The sequence below is a fragment of the Nannospalax galili genome, unplaced genomic scaffold, assembly GCF_000622305.1.
Source record: "Nannospalax galili isolate Female #2095 unplaced genomic scaffold, S.galili_v1.0 scaffold307, whole genome shotgun sequence".
In the NCBI taxonomy this organism is placed as follows: Eukaryota; Metazoa; Chordata; class Mammalia; order Rodentia; family Spalacidae; genus Nannospalax; species Nannospalax galili.
The window spans coordinates 5,626,952-5,650,253 of NW_008359625.1; the positions used below are offsets into that span (position 1 = coordinate 5,626,952).

General features: G+C 38.0%; 1 protein-coding gene across 1 annotated transcript in view; it reads right to left on the reverse strand.

Moving 5' to 3' along the window:
• Positions 1-2,390: 2,390 nt before the first annotated feature.
• The window catches only part of Kdm7a (lysine demethylase 7A), a 110,465-nt gene continuing 89,553 nt past the window's right edge, over positions 2,391-23,302 (reverse strand). Inside the window, exons 10-20 of the mRNA XM_008823503.2 lie at positions 17,058-17,149; positions 15,932-16,021; positions 14,378-14,587; positions 12,070-12,194; positions 11,721-11,872; positions 9,370-9,467; positions 8,778-8,926; positions 8,437-8,645; positions 6,208-6,293; positions 4,257-4,530; positions 2,391-3,697 (exon numbers count right to left, since the gene is read on the reverse strand). Coding sequence (XP_008821725.1) covers positions 3,603-3,697; positions 4,257-4,530; positions 6,208-6,293; positions 8,437-8,645; positions 8,778-8,926; positions 9,370-9,467; positions 11,721-11,872; positions 12,070-12,194; positions 14,378-14,587; positions 15,932-16,021; positions 17,058-17,149 — 1,580 coding nt within the window. The 3' untranslated portion in view covers positions 2,391-3,602. The remainder of the gene's footprint in view (positions 3,698-4,256; positions 4,531-6,207; positions 6,294-8,436; positions 8,646-8,777; positions 8,927-9,369; positions 9,468-11,720; positions 11,873-12,069; positions 12,195-14,377; positions 14,588-15,931; positions 16,022-17,057; positions 17,150-23,302) is intronic.

Genomic DNA, 23,302 nt, shown 5'->3' on the forward strand with positions numbered 1-23,302 from the left:
CAAGCAAGTGACCTGACTTGAAATTCAGCACCTTGGGGATCTTTTTCAGATTTTTTAAGCATCAAACCCTGGGCATATATTTGGTATGAAGTAAGTTCTATGAATAGTAGCAGTGTTCACTTAAAATTGTGTATAAAGGTGCATTCTTTATCAGCTGTAACATAATAAACTCTCCAAGTATGAATGTTAATAGACTAAGGAATGCTTTCCTATATGCTTTTCTTCACTGATTATCTTGTGTATTTTTAATCCAAAGTTACCAATAAGAAAACTAAGACTCAGAATAATTTACATATTCAGGGTCATACAGCTGACACAGAAATGGTAGAACTTAAGACCATGGGTCTTCTGCTTTTTTCCTACTATACCACATTCTTGTATTGTTAATATAAATTACTTCTGAAATGTTTCTTAAATTTTTTAAGAAAGGTCTCTTTTGAGATCCACTTCTACAGTGGTACATCTCAGTTTATATTAAAATTATACTGGCTGTTTTGTTTATGAATGAGCCACCTGCTCAAGTTTGCTTAAAAGTGAAAATAATACTAATGTCTTGGAGAAAACATCTTCACAGGTAGAGAAAAACTACGACTTGAGATTCCCCTACAGTACTAACTAGTGCTGGGCACACAATAAATGTCTGATAAATACCTGCTGATATCGTATGAATAAATCCAGTAGAATACATTGAAATGGCATTAATTAATATTAAAACACAGAATGGTATTCAGGCTAAGTGTTTAACTAGTAATATAGATGGACTAGTTTCCTCTGAGTTTGTGACTTCAGTAGAATGTTCAATTATGTATGCTTAAAAATGAACTGGTATTGATAAATTTCAACGTATTCCTAAGATACTGAAAAATATAAGCTGCCAGTTTTGCACTGTTGTATCATTCACCAATATTGGAGAGCAAAATATTACATAATGTTGTAAATTACAGTACAGTAGATCTCAGGTTAAAGGTTCCTTAATTGAATTAATATAGAAAACCTACTACTATTAAAGTTGCATACGTTAAATAATTAATTCTCAATTTTACACATTTTATTTATGAATAACTAACTGCTATAGTTGCTGTCTTCTTGTCTAAGCTGCTTATAAATGAGACTAAAGGAAAGACAGAGATTACTTATTAATGCTGAGCCCAGATCCTGGCAGTAGTCACCTCAAAGTCCAGCCATTTCCATGAGATAAAGGGATATATCATAGCTAGGGAGCTTTATAAGAGGTTTGACTAGAAGTCACTAGTAGGTGGCTGAATTTTTACCAATTCAGAAAAAGATACATGTATTCTTCCATAGTGGTTATATTAATTTGATACAAGTTTTATAACTTAGTTAATGGGCTAAAACTGACAAAAATGAATCCACAGTACCATTGTTTTAAAATTCCATTTACTGGCTACTCAAAATTAGTGTTCATCAGTCTAAGGACACAGGATGGATACTGGCCACAATTTTAATTCATAAAAATAAATTAAGTTTTAATTTCTATAGCTAAAGAAAGAAATACTGTTATGAAAATGTAAAGAAAAAATTTCAAATCATGATGTAACTGGAAAAAGAAATTAACATTCTTATTTCTTAACCCAAAATAAAATGCGTGGTCTAATGCTACAACAAAAAACTAAGACATCACAGTGATATATTGTGGAGAGATGAGAGAAACAGTCAAACCCAGGTTTCTGCATCTCAAGATGCAATGACCAGCTGATTACACCCATCTCTCTACTAGTTATGGCATAGCACAGACAGGGTTAAGAAGGCTTCTACAGATATAAGGATTTCCATAAATTCTTCTTCCTAACACCCAAGTAAGACTGAGGCTTTGGTCCAGATAATCTGGCCCCAAAAGGCAATTTCCTATCTACATAGTTATCCCATGAAATATTATAATGGAGACAGAATAAGAAATATTTCTTTGGGAATACACATTTTGAATGCAACTATGAAAGATAATGGTACAGATTTTTTTTCTTAGCAATTTAATACAGAAGCAGAAGTCCAGCTACCTTGCTGAGTTAAAAAGATAAATCCATATAGGACTTATTTCTCCATAAAAATAAATTTCATCTTATTTGCCTATATTGTAGAAATTTGCAAAATGTGATACTGTCAGGCCCTCAGCATCCATTTATTTTTATATGACAAGGAGGGAAAGGGGAAGACTAGAAACTATTATAATAAGCAACTGAAAACTTGCCTTTAGTAAAAATTGTACATAAAGGAGATAAATATTACTTTAAAGTTTAAGCAGACACTTAGCCTCCATATGCTATCAGTCAAGTTACGACAGAGAGACTGCAAAGAGCACCCATTTTACTCAAAATCTGTATCTGAAATAATTGTTTAGAAGATTAAGAAAAAAAAACCAAACACAAACACACTCACACACAAAGATCTATTCCAACATGCTTGCATCTATACAACTTAATATAGTATAATTCTATTGTATTACAGATGATTATGCAGATTCGAATATCCTAAATCAAATCATACTTCTCAACAAATTAGCTCTAGAAAATGAAAGCATGGTAAGATATAACCTCTGTGGCAGGTGCTGGCCCTGTCTTCCAATACCAGCAATATGAAGAAGGCCCTCTGTAATTATAAATGTTTTGGAAAACTACAAACATGACATTCTAACCAAACTTTTATTTCCCCTGTAAGTACAAAAGCGTATTAAAGCTGTTCTCTTTGGGACCCAGATACCATCGGAAGAAATGAAAATGCAACAAGCCCATTTTTTATGTTTGGAGAAAACCACAATGTCAAAGGAAATGAGAAATAAGGGATCTCTAATGGTGTCTTAAATGTTGGCTATGAAAGTATTTCCCTGCAAAGAGAAGAGTCTTGTAGGTTCATCTCAAAACGTGGGGGGGGGGGGGGGCAAAAGGGAATCAACCTGGATAACAGTATGCACCTTGGATGTTAGCAAAAGCGAAGCTAATAGCTTATAAAAAACACATGAAATATATAAAATAAAATGATTTTCATATACATCTTAATTTAAAATAATTAATGCATCAAATCCCTGTTTAAGACTTTAACCTGAATATCAAATTTAAGAGTCCAGACTAGTTACTGTTACTGTGGCTCTTCCCCACATGTAACACACACACTATCAAAAATAATTTAAAAACCTTCACATTCTTAAATCTAAATTAGTGAGACAGTTCTCCAGAAATCTTCCAAATAAATAGCTTTAAAAAAGAAAGAATTTAAAAGCTGTTAACGTTAAAAAAAATCTGTTAAATAAATTATTGATAATTCTTTATCCTACTACTGAAAATAAATCAAGACACTACCAACAACAAAATTAAATTCAAGCCCTGACAAGAGACCCTTTCCAGTTCAAGGTCTCTTTTAAAGGTTCTACCCTCTTTCTTCCTCTCCCCCACCAGGTCCAAGGGTTATTGCTGAGTGGGTGTGGCACAGTGAAAATGCAGCATCAGGTTCATTCTGTTCTTCGGGCAGTGTTCTTACTGTACATGCAAACTGCTCCAGGCAGGGGACATTGGAAGCTCCAGGCAGGGGACATTGGAAGCTCCAGGCTCCCAGACCCCAAGACTGGCCTCCAAAGGCTACAACAGCAGCTGTCACACAAAGAAACGTGCATGGCCATTTCTGTTCAACTTAAGGATCTTCCCAAGACGTTGTTTGGCCGTTGCCATTCCTTTTTTTGGACGTTTACCTACAAAACACCAACAACATTGTTAATGCTCATGAAAAGCATACCTGTCAGAGAATACATGGAAGACTTAAAAGGGAGAGCTTTGTGGTAACCAAGCCTATTGGTGCTCCAAACACAGTCATATTTCTGAAGTCCATGGTTTGATACCCTTCCATTTTATCACACAAGAGATAAACAAAGGCCAGTCTCCATCTAAACTATGGGTCAGTAACAAAATGGGCTGTAACTCCATCCATTCCTCATGAGCCACTGCCCTCTTGATGCCTCAGGTCATGCTGTTTCCTGACTTAACTCCTGTTCTGTCCCCTAACTCAGTCTGGCAAATTCCTCATTGTTTTTTACTTCCTCCTAAGCCTCAGGAGGCTACTCCTGATCCTTAGGATTGGCTTGGGTATCTTCTCTCTTTGTTCCCACAGTAGCTCATACACACTGCTACCGTGCTGTTGTCCATAAAGCAGGAGTCGGTGAGCAACTTGAGTGCAGTAGATTGCAGCTACCTACTATCACTGTCTTCACACACAATCAGAAATGGACATTATCTGAAAATGATAAAAGTTACCTTTTGTTGCCTGGTTGCTGATAGGTGGAGGGTTTGATGCAGGTCTCTTGGTGGGGTGAAGGGGCACTGAAAAAGAAGTTTCACCAATCAGACTTTCTGGGCTTAGACTGCCATTACTTATTTGGCACGATCCCGAAACTAAGCTAGAATTCAGCGTGCACTTTCCGTTCTGAAGGCTTGAGTTATTGCTGTCCACATAATGCCTGCTTTGTGCCTTCTGACTGATTTCTGAAGAACTTTCCTTTTTGATGCATTTCTGGCTTCTACTTAGGTCCTAAAGAAGGCAAGAAGGAAACATAACTCAATTTTTCAGGTTTCAAATAAATAAGGTATTTAAGCTCTCTATGCATTAGCAAAATCAAGAGAGAGAATTAAAAATTACTCAATTTTAGTTTTCTTTTTATTGCACTTCATAAATTTATTCCATATCCTTTTTCATTTATTTTGTGTGTGAATACGCATATGCCAGGGCATACGTGTTAAGTCCAGAAGATAACCTGTAGGAGTTGGTTCTCTCTTTCCACCATGTAGGTCCTAGGGATCAAACCCAGGTTGTCAGGCTTGGCAGTAAGTACCCTTACCCACTGAGCTATCTCATTGGTCTCTCAAATTTGTTTTTCTTAATTAGACACAGATGATCACCCTTAATAAACTAATGGTTTGGAAAGATTAGTTCTTACTACTTAAGTTTTGAAGTTGCATCATTAAGTGAAGATGAGACAAGAAAGATCATATTCTAAGCAAGTAGAGTTGCTGCCTGTCATCCCATGAGAGAGGGAAACTGAAATAGGAACAGTGGACTCACTGTTTCCTGGCTCACCACATTTCTCACATATTCTCAATAATAATGCACTATCATTTTTTTAGGGAAAAAAAAAAAGAGAGGAAAAGAAAAGAATGGAGCTGGAGAGATGGCTCGGCAGTTAAGAACACTGGCTGTTCTTGCAGAAGACCCAGGTTTGAATCCCAGCACCCACATGGCAGCTAACAACTGTCTGTAACTCCAGTTCCAGGGAATCCGACAGCCTTTTCTGTCCTCCAAGGGCATTAGGACATGAGTGCACTTGCATACATGCAGACAATACATGCATACACATAAAGTATTTTCAAAAGAAAAATGGCTAATTTATTGTGGATGTATGTGCAGATGTGTGCATGAATGAGTACATGCACTCATATGTAGAAGTCAGAGGACAACTGCAGAAGTCAGTTCTCTCCTTCCACCATGTGGGTCCTGGGGACTGAACTCAGGTCATCACCTTTACCTGCTGAGCCATCTTGCAAAGCCTCCTGTACTACCTTTTTAAAAACTTAAATCTTGCTGGGTGTGGTGGTGCACGCTTTTAATCCCAGCACCCGGGAGGCAAAGGCAGGCAGATCTCCGACTTCCAGGCCAGCCTGGTCTACATAGTGAGTTCCAGGCCTGCTGGGGCTACAGGGAGATGCTGTCTCAAAAAGACCAAAAACAAACAAACAAAAAAAACCCTTAATCTCTATAAGGTTCAGCAATACTGTATGTGTTTACTAAAAAAAATTCCAAGGTTCAGGACCCAAGTTTGGTCTTTTTTTAACTAGACATTCTATTCAGTATCTTTTTGTTTGTTTGTTTGTTTTTTGAGACAGTCTCACTATGTAGCACTGGATGGCCTGAAACTTGAAATGTAGACCAGGCTGGCCTCAAATTCATAGAGATCAACCAGCCTCTGCTTCCAGAGTGCTGGGATTAAAGGCATGTGCCACCATGCCCAACCTTTTCAGTCCCTTAAGATTATTGAGTCGATTTCTAAGGACAAAAAAATATTACTGACTGATGATTCTTGAAATTAACTGAGAAGGTTGTGACCAATGTTAAAAGAAAAAGGAATTGACTAGACACAACTTTTTTAAAAAAGAAAGCAAAAACAGTATTGAACATTCGAAAATCTCTTAATATTCCAACTTTTGAATATACCTGAGGATTAAATCTGGAAGTTCTATCAAATTGTTTAGTCCAGGAAGGGGTCCTCAAATCTTGATCTTCAGTTTTGACAACGTATCCTACAGAGAAGTGTTAATTAAATTATCTTTGTACAAACTTCATCTTAAAGAACAAAACTGGCCTAGCACTTACAGTTAAAAACAAATTTAACGTTGACATTTTAATATATATATATATATATATCCATTAACTCTTTATTCACATACATTTTCTTTTACTAGACCCTTCTCTCTCTCCTCTCTCTCTCTCTCTAACAAAACAAAACAAAACAAAACAAAACACAACACCCATAGGCAGCAGCTCACAACTAAACTTTGAAATTGTCTTTATATGACAGGTTTTATGTTTTGAGACACCTATAGGCAAATATTATGGCCACGTGCTGTTGATGTAAAACCAAATGCAATACACTGACCATAGAAAGGCAAAGTAGAACAGGGAACAAACTCAGATTTAAACTTGAATTCCTCCATACCAACACAACTTCAGTTTGCTATTACACAATATGCAAAAGCTTTGGGATCAGATGGTCCAGGGCTCCAATTTCACCCGATCTAAATAATATCTATGTAAGTATGTGGAAGTTAAATGAACTTCATCAAGTCATATTTCCTTTGCGTGTAGAATGGGATCACTATTACTTATGAAATGTTGTTTCAAGAATTACTTGAAATGGAGGTCAAGGTATTCATGCACAGCTGACCCTTAATCAGGGAGGACTGAATACAACTGTTGTCTTTTTCCCAATCAGACTTTTTGGTAGACAATGTTTTTTTCTGAAGGCATAGAGAAGAAGCACTAGGTGGCATCACTGGTATGCTGATGAGTCTGCTCCTTCCCTAATGCCTCCTTTTTAAGGAGAAAGCAGTTCAAAACTTGTTTTCCTCTCTACAGGGTTTATACTGAGTTCAACATTGTATAACTGTATTAATTCAACTGTGAACCTAAAAATTTATAGCCACTTTTGAAAGAGATGTATCCTTGCTCTGGAATGTGTTACTGAATATGTTAAAGTTGTAATGAAATGTTTCTTCTAATCATGTAGTTATTAAATTAAAAAAAAAAAGAAAAATGGACTGACTCAGCAGACCATTATTACACCAAAACACCATTTCTTCCACTCTGATCAATCATACTGTTAGTGAAGGGAAATGATACTATCTTTGCAAGGGCAATGGTAGAATTATGCCAGTGAACACAACTCTCAATCCCATTTCTTTCTTTCTTTCTTTTTTCTTTTTTTTTTTTTTTTTTGAGAAAGGGTCTCCCTGTAGCCCCAGCTGTCCTGGAACTCACTATGTAGACCAGGCTGGCCTTGAACTCACAGAGATCCGCCTGCCTCTGCCTCCCAAGTGCTGGGATTAAAGGCGTGCGTCACCATGCCCAGCCATCCCATTTACTTCTATGTAGAAGTTTTGTTCTAATTTTAATTACATTTTAACTAATTTTGTTGTATGCCTGTGTATGGGTATGTGCATGTCACTGCTCACATGTGGCATCAGACGACAACTGTGGGAATCAATTCACTCCTTCCACATGTGGGTCCTAAGGATCAAACTCAGGTTTTCAGCAAGTACCTTTACTTGCTGAGCCACCTCATTAGCCCACATTTTAAATTCTTATGCTTACATTTTACATGCCTTGGCAGCACTATGAAAATTTTTTTTTTGGGGGGGGAGATCAACTCTCTTAAAACTATTTCTTTTAAAAAATATTTCATTTATTATTTTTATGTGTACAAGTGTATTGCCTGCACTTGCCTGCATGTACGTAAATGCAGCTATGTCGTGCATGACCACAAGTCAGAAGAGGGTATCAGAGTCCCCTGGAACTGTAATTACAGATGGTTATTAGGTGCCATGTGGGTGCTAGGAATTGAACCCAGGTCCTCTGGAAGAGCGGCAAGTACTCTTCCAGTGTTGAGCCATCTCCCCAGCCCCTTAAAACTACACACCCACACACCCACCCATTGTATTTTTGTTTTGAGACAGTTTCCTTGTAGCTCTAGCTGCCTGGAATTCACTCTGTAGACCAGGTTGGCCCCCTGAGTGCTGGGATTAAAGGTGTGCCACCATACCTGGCTCCTTACAACTATTTCTTACAGTAAGCAGTCCTTATTCATACCATCTCTAACCTTAATTAGGATTATAGCATTATTAAATAATATACAATTTTTAGAGACTGATAATTTGTATTTCTTACCACATTCCACTGGCTTATTATAGCGATACAACTGCCTAACTTCAGCATTACTACTGTGGCAGCTGCTGGGATCCTGGAGAGAGTTCTTTTCACCATTGCAGTCTGTGCTTTGAATCTGCCTTTGTAAACATGTGGCATAGTGCAATCCTGCCATGGACAGCATGCCCTGAATAGCTTCTTCTTCTGTGCTCGTGGAGGTAGGACATTCCCTAAAGAGCAGGCAATCCAAAAAGGCAAGAATATTTTTTCCGATGAAATTTTCAGTAAAACTTAAAACTAAGAAGTGTTTTCACAGCATTTAAATCATAATGTAAAACAACTACTACTGTCAACAAGCCTACCTTTTAATTGAAATTTCACTTCTAGATGGCTTTTGGCTCTTTTGAAAGAAGTTCCTCATTATATCAGATTCTTCCTTAAAATTTGACATTGTTTCATGTTTCTTTTCATCACCTGAACTTTCAGACTCTTCAGTGGTAAAATTAATTTTCTGAAATAATACAACATAAAATAGAAACAAAGGTAAATAAGAAATTGACCAGACTGTAGAGACTAATTAAAAAATAATTTATCTACCTAGTGAAAGTTACTATCTTAATTATCATATAATTACTTCTGTTTTTTACATCAAAAACTGAAAATTTCCAGTTACTACAGTTACATACTACCCGAAGATAGTAAGGTTTAAGGTAAAATAAAATAGAGCCCGTGAGAACCATGAACTACACAAGAAAACTGAAAAGAACAATCTCTCCCTCCACCCTTACCAAAGCCAGACAAGAGCTACTTATGGATGTGACCAGTCACAGGATGAAGACCCTGTGCTGCATAGGTCAGAGATGAGTTTTGGGAAAAGCTGCCAATGGCCCTCCTCCCAGGTGAAGCTGTATGGGTGTTCATTTTCCCACATAACTCTCAGGGCTTCAAGCATACCAGTGCAGTGCAATCAGGTCCAGAGTCTTCTGAATCAGAAACATCAGAATATTCTGATGATCTAGTCCTGAGTTCTGATTTCACACTTGTAAAAATCCCTGGTGAAGAAGTGTATGAGAGAAAATCATTAGAACTTTGGGGCAAGATGAAAAGATGATCTCTAAGGTCTATCCAGTTTCAAGGTAGCTCTCCATCACCCAACCCTGCCCCTCCCTTTCTGTTTTTATTGTACCATCACTGTCTCCCCAAAGGTCTTTCTCCCTAACTGACCAAGACATAGACCATTTGAAGTATGTTCTTAAAATGTTTGTATTTCTTGGGGCTGGAGAGGTGGTTCAGCAATTAAGAACACTGGCTGTTCTTGTAGAAGACCCAGGTTCGAATCCCAGCACTAATAGGACTAACAATTGTCCGTGGCTTTGGTTCTAGGGTATCCGACGCCCTCTTCTGTCCACTGTGGGCATTGCGCTACATGGGTGCACTTACGGACATGCAGATAATATACACAGACGTAAAATAAAAATATTTTTTAAAAAAATGTATTTCTTTCTTTCCAGAAAAGAGCCTTTAGAACTACAAGATGCTTTTGACTTTCCTTTTACATTAATTCTCTCACTAGAGAACAAAAAGGAAACTCTTAAACCTCAAATGCATTCACATGGACTGAGTTCAATTAGCTTATAATCTGGATTCTTATTCTGCCTTTCTCTTCCACAAGGCCTTGCCACATAGCAATTGTTCCATCAGTTCTCAGTGATTTACTGCCTTTGCTCTGACATGTGCACAATGGCAGAGTTACCAACTATAGAAGGACCAAATTTACCTGGAACTAGTAGGAACTGAGATATTAAAAACAGATTAAATAATGTCATTATGCAGAACACCTACTCATAAAAGAAACAAAAATATTGATTTTAATTTTTTTTTTTCGGTCTTTTTGAGACAGCATCTCCCTGTAGCCCCAGCTGTCCTGGAACTCACTATGCAGACCAGGCTGGCCTCGAACTCACTGAGATCTGCCTACCTCTGCCTCCGAGCGCTGGGATTAAAGGCGTGCGTCACCACGCCCTGCTGATTTTAATTTTTAAATGCAAGGATATATGGAGTTCTTGAAATATATTGAGAAATTAGGATTTTAAACAAGGAAAAAAGACCTCAAGGAGAAGGTGGTGCTACTACGGTATCTGATATTACTGCTACTACTTTACTTGACGATAACCAATAAGTCAGGAGAAGCCTCCTGCAAATGGGCCCATCAAATAATACTACACTACTGAGATTCCAACTTAGCTGCATATGAACCAACCAGATGTCTCTTATTTCTGAAAACCATATACGTGTTACTAAAAGTCATATGTGATAGCATTAAATTTGAAACTCATCTGGGGGAGTAGAGGCCATAAACCAATTTTAAATTACTTTAAATTTCAAATTACCTTAGAAAAAAATTTTTTTTTTCTTAATGTGTATGAGTGTATTGCCTGCATGTATATGAGTGTACCCATGTCGTGCAATGCCGTGGAGGTCAGAAGAGGGCTTCGGATTCCCCTGGAACTGGAGTTAAGGACAGTTCGTAGCTACCATGTGGGTGCTAGGAATCAGATCCAGGTCCTCTGCAAGAGCAGCCAATGCTCTTAACCGCTGAGCCATCTCTCTAGCCCCACTTTAGAAATTTTAAATTACTTTAGAAACAGTGAGTAGACCTGGATCTCAACTGGCCCTCACGCAGTCCTTCATTGGCAATCTGTTTATTTACTACATCTCACTTGGCATTCACATTCAGCACTTCTCTTATCAATGAACTACTCAAACATACTTCAGAGTTTCCAAATCAGCATTATACACACAAGTATTTTCTTTCTTTTTTTGAGACAGGGTCTCCCTGTAGCCCCAGCTGGCCCAGAACTCACTATGTAGACCAGGCTGGCCTTGGACTCACAGAGATCCACCTGCCTCTGCCTCCTGAGTGCTGCTGGGATTAAAGGCATGCACCACCATGCCCAGCTTTTTTTAGTATTTAATTTATTTTTATTTTATGTGTATGAGTGTTCTGCCCGCATGTATGCAAGAGCACCTGTGTCGTGCAACCCCACGGAAGCCAGAATAGGGCGTCAGATCCCCTGGAACTGGAGTGATAGATGGTTGTTAGCTGCCATGTGGGTGCTGGGAATCAAACCCCAGTCCTCTGCAAGAGCAGTCAGTTCTCTTTTAACTGCTGAGTCATCTCTCCAACCCCAAACACAAGCATTTTCAATCCTATAACAGATTTAAAAACTCTTAAGATCAGCTAGTTACCTACTATCATATTAGCAAAGAATAGACCTTTGAAATGATCATTATAACAAACATACTATTAAGTGGTTTTTGAGATTCTTCACTTTCTGTCCCCTCTCTTCCTGAATCTTCTGTCTTCCTGTTTACTGCCTTTGTTGGTCTCTTGTCCTCTTCACTTTCACTATCTGCTGTATAAAGACTCCGATCTGCAAAGGGTTGTCTTTCATCTCTGTACCATGGAGGAAAAATAATAAGTCAGAAGTAGTGTAAAGTTCTGTTACTCCCTTCCCCTCCATTTAGACCCAGTAGAGAGTTGAGACCCTTTCTTTATAACATAACTGGCTATGCAATAATGTGGACTAGAGATTATATGAAGGGAAAGGGTAACCACTAGAAATTATTGATACTTTGATCTATTTTACATACTTAATTATTCTTCCATTTGTCAGGAGTAATCGCAGATCATTGTCTTTTGCTCTCCATTCAGGTACCGTGGAAGATGGCTGGAGATGTTTGTTGAATTTTCCATTCAGTTTAGAGCTCAAGATGTCCTTAAAGTATAAAAACAGAACTGACTTAACCTCCACTTTCAGGCATGCCTGCTCAACCAAAGACTGCATAATGTCCCTCCTTCCATGGCCCTGCCTTGCAGAGGGATGGGCAACCATCTAAGCTTGGGGATAACTCAGTAGTCCCACACTCAAGTGTTCTTCATTCTAAAGCATAAGAATGGCTCATCTTCCCACAGGACCATTAGCAATAAAATACATTTTCTAATGTAGAATGCAAAATCTGCATAAAGCAAATCCAAACACAGGTCATTCTCTCAAAAGCTGAAGAGCTAGGCAGTTTCATTTTCCTCTGCTGTTTCTTCCTGTTGAAGTCCAGTTGTGGGGCCTTTCTACTCACCCTAACCTTGATGCCATGCCTTCCCACCAGGCACTGTCAGCTGCCACTAGTGACAGAAAGAAACAATGGCAGCTGTTTTGTTTTTTTTCAGTCTTTTTGAGACAGGGTCTCCCTGTAGCCCCAGCTGTCCTGGAACTCACTATGTAGACCAGACTGGCCTTGAACTCACAGAGATCCGCCTGCCTCTGCCTCCCAAGTGCTGGGACTAAAGGCGTGTGCCACCACACCCAGCTACAGCTGTTTTTTTAAATGTATAAAAGATTTCCTGCCAGGCAGGAGGCAGAGGCAAGCTATTGAGTGCCAGGCCAGCTGGGGCTACAACTGTCTCAAAAAGGCCAAAAAAAAAAAAAAATCCTTTTAATGAGACAAATTTTCCTCTAATAAATAGAACATTCACAATACTCTTCCCAAGACAGCAATGGGTTAAATAGATTTAGAACCAAATAAGCTTAAATAAACATATCAAATTTAAAATATGTAAAGTTCTTTCTTCCTTTTTTTTTGGTCTTTTTAAAGCAGGGTCTCCCTGTAGCCCCAGCTGTCCTGGAACTCACTATGTAGAGCAGGCTGGCCTTTAATTCACAAAGATCCGCCTGCCTCTGCCTCCCAAGTGCTGGGACTTACAGGCGTGTGCCACCACACCCGGCTAAAATGTGTAAAGTTGTAATGACTAAATAAGCTCCTATTTTAAGCCAGAAACACCTTTATTTCACTCATTTTTCTTTTTTAAAAAAATTATATTTATTTTTATTTTATGCGTATGCGTGTATTGCCTGCATGTAGGTAAGTGTACCCGTGTCGTGCTATGCCCGCAGAGGTCAGAAGAGGCTGTTGGATCCCCTGGGACTGGAGTTACAGACAGTTGTTAGCTGCCATGTGGGTGCTGGGATTCGAACCTGGGTCTTCTGCAAGAACAACCAGTGTTCTTAACCGCTGAGTCATCTCTCCAGTCCCTCATTTTTCTATTACTGTCTATCCTCTAGTTAAGATGTAAAAACATGGATTAGGCAAATCCTATCACAAACTCATTAGCATGTTTTATAAAGGTGCTACTGCCTCACTGTCTCCTCCCTCTGTCCAGTACACCAGGACTTCTCCAACTTAAATGGACTCTGTCTACCAGTCAGAATTGTGCTTTCTTGGTTCAAGGACAGGCTTTCTACATTTGCTTTCCTTGGTCTGCAATACTAATTTGAAGCTGCGTTGTCATCTGACTTCTTTATTTAAGTACCAATTCAAACATCAATACCCCTAAAGGCAGTCTGATCACCTTGGCTAAAGCAACCAGTCACTCCACCTCCCTAGTGCCCTACTATTTCAGCCTCCATCAAAACACTTAGCAGCTGAAGTTATATATATTTTGTTGTTGCTGCTGTTGTTTGAGAACGGTTCTCACTGTATATCTCAGGTTGGCCTCAAACTTGCAGCAAGTCCCTCGCCTCAGACTCCCAAGCACTGGGATTATAGGCATGTGCCACCATGCCCAAGTTTGAAATTATATTGTTTTGAACTATGTCCCCATTTCCAACTTGAACTTTGATAAAAAGCTTCATGAGGACAGAGACTCGAGTTTGCTTGCTTTGGCATGTTCCTCAGGGCCCAGAAGAGTTCGTTACACTTCATAAACATTCAAGAAACATGCTAGCAAATGAATGAAATATAGCCATCTTAACACCACACTGACTGGTTCCATGATCTGCCAAAGACAAAAGTATTAGTAAACTTCTATAAATCTAGAGTAAAAACCAGTTAACAACAGTCAGACTGTTAAATTTACTATCTTTTAAAGAACTTTCATTTTCTGATCCTAATGTATGATACTTGCCTCTTCCCATGGACACATCTCTAATCTTTTGAGGACCTCCCTTGTATGGAGCTCGAGGATGTCTAGGTTAGAAGGAGTTCGGACATTATGATCTCGAAGTTTCCTCATCTTTCGCCGGGAATGGTATGGGGAAGTTGCTTCATTTGAGGTTCGTGAAACTGGACACACAGTAGGAATTCCCTGAGATTTTACTGGTTTGCCATTTTCTTCCTTTAAGAATCAAGGTCAAAATGTTTTATGACAAGTCTACTATACACATACCTGACAAAAACAATCCATAAAAATGTTTTTAAAAACAAGAACCGTTCTATTTAACCATTTAAAAGATAAAGACTAAATCAAAGTCTCATCTTTCCTTTATTCCCTCTCCTCAATATACTACATGAACACATTTCCTTGATTTATTTTGAAGAGTTGGGTTTTTTTTGAGGCAGAATCTCTCTATGTAGCCCAGGCTGGCATCAAACTCATGGTCCTTCTGCCTTAGCTTCCCAAGTGCATGCACCATCATGCCTAGCTTATCATCTTAAATATTAATATTAAATTAGAATTGACATTTTCAGAAATAATAATCCTGTTTATTCAACTATTATTTTTATTTTCCTTGAATTTATTGTGTTGGTTGTTACTGTACATAAGACATATATGCAATTATGTTATATATAGCATAGCATGTGCTATATATTTTATATATTTACATATATTTGAGAGTATACCTTTGATAGTAAATCCATTTACATGCAATTACTATCACTCTTTAAAATATTTTTACTATATCTGAAAAAGGCATGAAATATTCTATCTATGGATATTAAATCTAGCATTTTAATATTTCTTAGGGGGTTGGATATTTAACTCAGTGGTAGGACACTTGCCTAGCAAGTTGCCCTGAGTTCAGTCCTAGTGCTATTGGTGCGGGGGCATACTTCTTAAATATGTACCTCTTTCCACTCTATAAACACAGTCCTAATGTAAGAAATTAAATTACCAGTTGGCTGCCACTTCTCCACTGATTTTCCTCTTAATTACACACTAATCAAGCCACTGTCCCAATGAAAATGAAAATCCCCTTCTTCAATACCAACAACAGGTCCTAATTAGTAAGTTAAAACACCTAGTCACAGGTTTTTATCAAAGGCATTTACTTGCCAGCTGCTCCAGTATTTTCAGTCAAAGGGACTGATCTAATATTCTTCTTTCCAACCCAACTTCACTTAGCTTTATTCACCTGCTTTTTTTCCTCTTTCTCTAATTACTTAACATGCATTCATCTCTAGGTAACCAAAATTAAATGGATGTAAACATATTAGGACTTTTGGAGGAACTAGAGATCTCAAAGTAACTGATATCTGCTTAATATTTCATTATGATATAATATTCTAAATTTCTCTTTAAGACATTATAAGCCTGAAACTTTAAAACTTGTCTAAGATCAGCTCATTACATTCCTTCAAGTGTGTAAGTGCTTTCATATACCTATGGCATGGTGGTAGATCCATTTGCTTCTCAAGACAGAAGGCAAGCAGACACTTACACGATCATTTCTACTCTTACCTCAATTGCTCGAATTACTTTAGAAAGTTCCTTAATAAGATGTCCAGGTCTAACATTGTCTGGAATTTCAAAGGCATGTTCAGACACGAGCTATATTTGGACAAAGACAAGAAAACCAAAGTTACTCAACTTATTTCATGGTGAACCTTGTCTTTATATTGCACTCTATACCTCAAATTCTACTGTAATTCTAACTGTAACTACAATAAGGAAATTAAGCCTAACATTTAATTCATAATAAAGAATTTTGTAAGGAACACCAGTACTAAGTAACCCTAGTTTTTCATGGGAAGTCTAATTTGAATAAATGTAGGTTAAAAAATTTAATAGTCAAAAGCAAAATAAGAAAGATATCATTAATAGGACCAAGAAATGAACTGGTAAGTTATTCTATTGAACTGAAAACTAATGCCTCTGTTTTTACGTCTATTTCCAAACATTAATCAGGGGCTGGAGAGATGGTTCAGTGGTTAAGAGCACTGGCTGCTCATGCAGAGGACCTGGGCTCAGTTCCTAGAACCTACATGGTGGCTAACACCTGTCCTTAACTCTAGTTTCAGGGGATCCCATACCTTCTTCTGGCCTCCGCAGACACCAGGCACTCATGTGGTGCATTTACATGCAGGTAAAACACTCATACACATACAATAAAAATAAAATCTTTTAAAAAGGTAGGTAAGTAAAACCAAATATTAATTACCGTTAACATAATTTTAGACACATTATACTAGTTTCTATTTTTGCTTTATAATCTTGACTTGGTTTTAGCATAACTTGTTAAATTAATAACAATAGTAATATTATCGGTGCTAACTATGTTCTGATAATGCTAAGTACACTTTGTAAGCATTAACTCATTTAATCCCTTCAATATCATTATGATATAGATACTTCAGGATGAATATCTCTCGAGTGAAATGCTTGGGACCAGAGAAGTGTTTTGGATTTTGGAGCACTTCAGTTTTCAGGTACTCAACCTTTTTACAGGTTATGATTATTCTCATATTACAGTGAAAAGAACTAAGGCACTGAAGTTAGGTTAATATATTCAGAATGACACAATTTACCAGTAGTAGAGGTAAGATTTGATTCTACCACATAAAAAACAGTAACAGTAACAACTTACTTCCTTTTTCATCCATAATTTTAAAGCAGTATGCAGTGCTTTCACTCCTTGTACTAGGTAAGTTTGGGGCTGGAAACCATCTTCTTTCAGTTCTGTAGGAATGAAATAAGGTCCAAAATAGGAATTAAGGTGTTCTGAAGTTTATAAAAGGATTAACTCTAGGTTTTGAGTGAACATCAAATATCAAACTGAACAATCCCAAAATTAGTAAAAAAGAAAAATGGGATACAATATAATCAATTCAAAAGGCAAGAAAGAAAAACAAAAAGAACTATTCAATGTAATGATACTAAGGATCTCAAGCTTTGAAAAGAAGTTAGGGTGCCTGTACTAAATACTGTCATTAATAAAACATCATTACATCATGTTCAATATTTCAATTCACTTAAAAAAATTGCACAATAACAAAGCCTGAAATACAGAAAACAATCATATAAAACTTCAAAATACAGTAAGCCATTTCACCATCTCAGTGGAAGATTTTAACCAAAAATAGTGAAAAAACAGAGTGGACTGAAAAAAACAAACAGGTAGAAATACAATCTAATATAAAACTTGATTCAGGTCAGGCATGTTAGTGTATACATTTTATCTTAGCACTTGGGAAGCAGAGACAGGTCAGCCTGGTCTACTCAGCCAGCCAGGATGATATAATAAGACCCTATCTCAACAAAATAAAATAATACAATGCAAAACAAACAAAAAGAGTGGGAAAAAATAAATACCCACAAAACCAAAAGATTTGATTCAACAGTCATAAGGATACTGTATTTGGCAACTGCAAAATATACGTTCTTTTCAAACATACACAGCACATTTACAAAAACCATCCATCTCAGGACCATGAAGTCTCAATGTATTTCGAATGATCTGAATCACCTATATAATCAAAATGCAATTAAATCACATACTACTAAATGACAGATTTTTTTCTTTTTTTAAAAGTACTGGTGCGGGGCGTGGTGGCGCATGCCTTTAATCTCAGTACTCAGGAGGATCTTTGTGAGTTCGAGGCCAGCGTGGTCTCCATTGTGAATCCAGGACAGCTGGGACTACAGGGAGACCCTGTCTCAACAAAGACCAAAAAAAAAAAAAAAAAAAAAAAAAACATATGTTCTCGGTTCAACATTAAGATTAAAAGCACTTGCTGCTCTTGCAAAAGACTGGAGCTCATTTTCCAGCACCTACATCTAGTGGCTCATAACTAACCACCAATAACTCAGCTTCTGGGAACCCTTTGCCCTCTTCTGGATTTCAAAGGCACCAGCACATACATGTACCTACTCACACACATACACTTAAATAAAATCTTTTAAAATTTAAAGGAAAAAAAAAAAAAGCCAGCCATGGTGGCGCATGCCTTTAGTCCCAGCACTTAGGAGGGAGAGGCAGGCAGATCTTTGTGAGTTCAAGGCCAGCCTAGTCTATACAAATGGGTTCAGGCCAGCTGGGGCTACAGAGACCAGAAAAAAGACAAACAGGCACAGGTGGATCTCTGTGAGTTCCAGGTCATCCTGATCTAGATAGCTAATTCCAGGTCAGTTAGGTTACTTAGTGAGACCGTGTATCAAAAAACAAACTACTGGGGTCTACAGCACTGGCTGTTCTTGAAGAGGACCCAGGTTCAGTTCCCAGCACCCACATGGCGGCCAACAACTTTCTCTAACTCCAGTTCCAGGTTCTGATGCCTTCTGGCCTCTGTAGGCATTGCACAATACAAATGCACTTACATACCTACAGAAAAAACACTCATACAGATAAAATAAAAATAAAAGTTTAAAACAAAAACATATTTTATAAAAATGTGTGGTATTGGGCCAGTGAGATGGTTCAATGGGTAGAAACTGCCTTGCCATCACACCTAATGACCTCAGTTTGACTGCTAGGACATACATGATGAAAGGAGAGATCTCCACTAGTGTGGTGGTACATGTATGTGTGGGGGAGGTGCACACATACACACAATAAGTAAGATTCAATAAAAAACAAAAATGTGTTCAGCTGGACAGATGGTTCAGCAGTTAAGAGCACTGGCTGCTCTTGTAGAGGACCCAGGGTCAGTTCCCAGGACCCACATGGCCACTAACAACCGTCCATAACTCTAGTTTCTAGGGGATCTGACACTCTTTTCTGAACTCCATGTGCACTGTACGACACAGGTTCCCTTACACATATTCAAGCAATCTACCCATACACATAAAATAAAAATAAGTTAAAAAACCAAAAATAATTCTAAAAAAAAAAAAAAACACACCCAAAAATGTGTGGCATACTATACCAAGGGTAATGTATAGCTTTAAATGCTTGTGTTGAAGTAAACAATAGTGAAACATTTAAAAATGGCCAGGCATGGTAGCTCACATCTGTAATCCCAGCACTTCTGAGGTTGAGACAGAAGAATCACGAGTTAGAGGCCAACCTGGGTTACAGACTGAATTCCATGTCTACAGAAGACAAGAGAGGAAAAGGGAAAGGAGAGGCACACATGGCCAGTGAGAAATGAGACATCATTACAAATATGAGAGAATGACATGAATAACTTTATGCCAACCAATGTAAAACTTAGAAATGTGTCCATTTCTAAAAGTCAACCATCCAAACACACTCAAAAGTACTAGAAAGCCTTAACAGTCCCTCCTTCACTAAAAATACCGACTCAGCAGTCAGAAATTTCCCCACCAAGAAAACTATAAATCCAGATGTTTTTCATCAAAGAGTTCTATCAATCATTCAAGAATCTTTCAGGTGTGACAGATTGCTCAGTGGTAAAGAGCACTGGATGCTCTTCCAGAGAATGTGAGTTCGGTTCCCAATACCCACGTGGTAGCTAACAACCATGCAAAACTCCAGTTCCAGGAGGCCTTGATGCCCTCTTCTGACCTCCACAGGCACTGCACACATGGGTGCACTTACATACACGCAGAGAAAACACTCATACACATAAAATTAAACAATTTTCAAATTTTAAAAAAATTTAATTATTTTTATGTATGTAAGTGTATTGCCTGCATGTATATAACTGCACCTATACCATGCAAAGCCCATGGAGGTTGGAAGAAGCCATCGGATCCTCTTGGAACTGAAGTTACAGACAACTGTTAGCCACCATGTAGGTGCTGGGAATTGAACTCGAGAGTCTTCTGCAAGAACAGCCAGTGCTCTTAACCACTGAGCCATCTCTCCAGCCCCTAAATAAAAAAAAATTTTTAATTAAAAAACAAAAAAATCATTCCAACCACAGAACTTCCTCCAGATATAAGGAAAAGAAGAAATAGCAATTTTTCCTAAGGTTGGTACTATTTCTACTCCTAAACCTAACAAAGACTAGTGGCTCACATCTTTAATCCCAGCCCTCCCTCCCTCCCCTTCCTTCTTCTTCCTTCCTTCTTTTGGAGGGGCTGTGTGCCTACCACTGTGAGTATGCAAGGTCAGAAGACAACTTTCAGGAGTCAGTTTTCTCCTTCCTCCATGTGGCTCCTGGGGTAAAGTCAGGTCTTCAGGCTTGGCACCAAGTGTCTTTAACCCACTGAGCCATTTCTCTGGCCTGCCACCTTATTTTCTGAGGCAGGGTCTCTCATTGAACCTGGAGCTCACTGACTGGACAAGACTAACTAGTTGGCCAGTCAATTTCAAGAATCCCCTTGTCTTCACCTTCCCAATGCCACTACAGCTGACTTTTTATATGGGTTCCAGGGATCCAAACTCAGGTTCTTACACTTGTGACACAAGTATTTTACTGAGCCATCTCCCCAGCACCCTCCACTGATTTTTTTAAAAGAAATAAAGAAAAAAATCATAATCTTTTAGTTAAATCAGAGAAGAACATCTTAAACCTGAAAAAGTAGTCAATAAAAAGCAATCCTAATACTATAAATGCTATAAGGCTGAAAATTTTCCTTTTCTGATTGGGAAGAAGATAAAGTTGCCTACCTTTCCTGTTCCTAGTTACCATTGTACCCCAAGGCCTTCCAACACAGTAAAGAAAGAAAATTAAAGAAATATAAATACTAGAAAAAAACAAAACTGTCATTAATCATAGATGTGATTTATATTAAGGAACCCAAAATACCTCCTTAGATAAATTATTAATAATCTTTAACGAGATTACTGAATACAAAATCAGTATAAAAATTAACTGTTTCTGGGGCTGGAGAGATGGCTCAGCGGTTAAGAGCACTGATTGCTCTTGCAGAGGACCCAGGTTCAATTCCCAGCACCTACATGGTGGCTACAAACCATCCTTAACTCCAGTTCCAAAGGAATCCGAAGCACTCTTCTGACCTCCGCGGCATTGCATGACATGGGTATACTCACATACATGCAGGCAACACACTCATACACATAAAATAAAAATAATGAAGCATTTTTTAAAAAAATTAACTGTTTCTGGGGCTGGAGAGATGGCACAGTGGTTAAGAACACTGTACTTGCAAAAGACCTGGGTTTGAATCCCAGCACCCACATGGCAGCTAACAACTGTCCTTAACTCCAGTTCCAGGGGATCCAACAGCCTCGACAGCCCCTTCTGTCCTCTGTGGGCATTGTATGACACGGGTGCACTCACATACACGCAGGCAATATACTCATACACACAAAATAAAATAAAATTAAAAAAAAAAAAACTTTCTATAGTCTACCACCACATGGTTATTAGTTTGAACCATATAAAATTGCCAATATTTCACCATTTGAAATATAAAGGCAGCAATTTCATATAGTTCTACCATGGTAATAACTACATATAGTGGCATATGCTATTTATCACAGCACTAAAACAAATACCTAGTAATTAAGCTATTGAGATATATATGCAAGATTTTTACAAAACTTCAAAAGATAGTAAAGATACAGGCATATGCTCCACAATCATCCTTTACAAAACAGTAATAAATGGCAGACTATATTTAATCACTATGATTACCAAGTTTCCTATATTGATCTGATTGTTAAACATATTAAAATAGCATATAAATAACCTTTTTTTTTTTTTTAAATAACCTTTTACAGAATCTTTTTCTTTTTTGTCTTTTTGAGACAGGGTCTCCCTATAGCCCCAGCTGTCCTGAAACTATGTAGGCCAGGCTGGCCTCGAACTCACAAAGATCCGCCTCCCTCTGCCTCCCAAGTGCTGGGATTAAAGGCATGCACCACCATGCCCAGCTAGAATCTTTATTTTAAAATCTGTAATATATAGGGCCATGTTTATTAGGACAAATAACTAGTCATTTCTAAGACTAAGCAAATCAGTGTTGCAATTTAATGAATAACAAGATTTCACCTTTTGAGTAAACTCCTAATTTGTTCTAATAAATTCATGACATGAACCTGCCTTAAGGGAAAAGGTGTGTGAATGTGTGTGTAAAAGAGAGGGAGGGGTGAAGGAAGAGAGAGATGGAAAGACAGAGACAGAATAAATATGAATTTGTAGAGTTTCACCTAGCTAACCAGATAATAGGAACTTGGAGTCCTACATCAGAGTAAGAGAAAAGATGGAAAAGAGCTCAGGGTAGACTGTAATCTTAACCAGAGGGTTCAGGAACTGGACTTCATTTCCAAAAAGCAAAGACATTTATAAATATTTCATAAGTGTATACAACACATATGTTCTTGACTTGAACTTGGAGACTATGAACTTCTTTCACTGTTCAGTGAAACTGGACATGCTGCAGACAGCAACTCTATAGTCCATGTCATTCCTGCAGCTACCAACAGTACCTGATTGAATCAGGGATTCACATTAAGGACTCATTTCTGGAGCACAGGTTGGTCTTCCTCATTCAGGGTACTCTACGTATCACACACACACTCATAGAACTGTCGCAACACCTCCACTGACACTGTACTGCAAAGATCCATTAGTCTTCTACACAGGCAAGGAGACTTTTATTTAAAAAAAAAAAAGTTGAGGCAGGGTAACATACGCCACAGCATGTATGTAGAGGTCAGAAGACAACTTTGTGGAACTGATTTTCCCCTTTCAGTCCTACCTGGGTTATGAGACTCAAACTCAGAAGTCAGACTTGCACAGCAAGCACCCTGCCCACTGAGCTGTCTTGCCACCATACTTCTTTTTTATTTTGAGGAAAAAATCCCCAGAATTTTACCATTATTCGTTCTGTATATGCTATCCTAGAAGTAAACTTTTGGTTGTTTCTGTTTTTCATTTCACTGTTTCTTTTTATATAACTTTTAAATGAAAAAAAGAAATGAATGTCTCAATAACTTTAGTGTATAGTCTGTCTAGG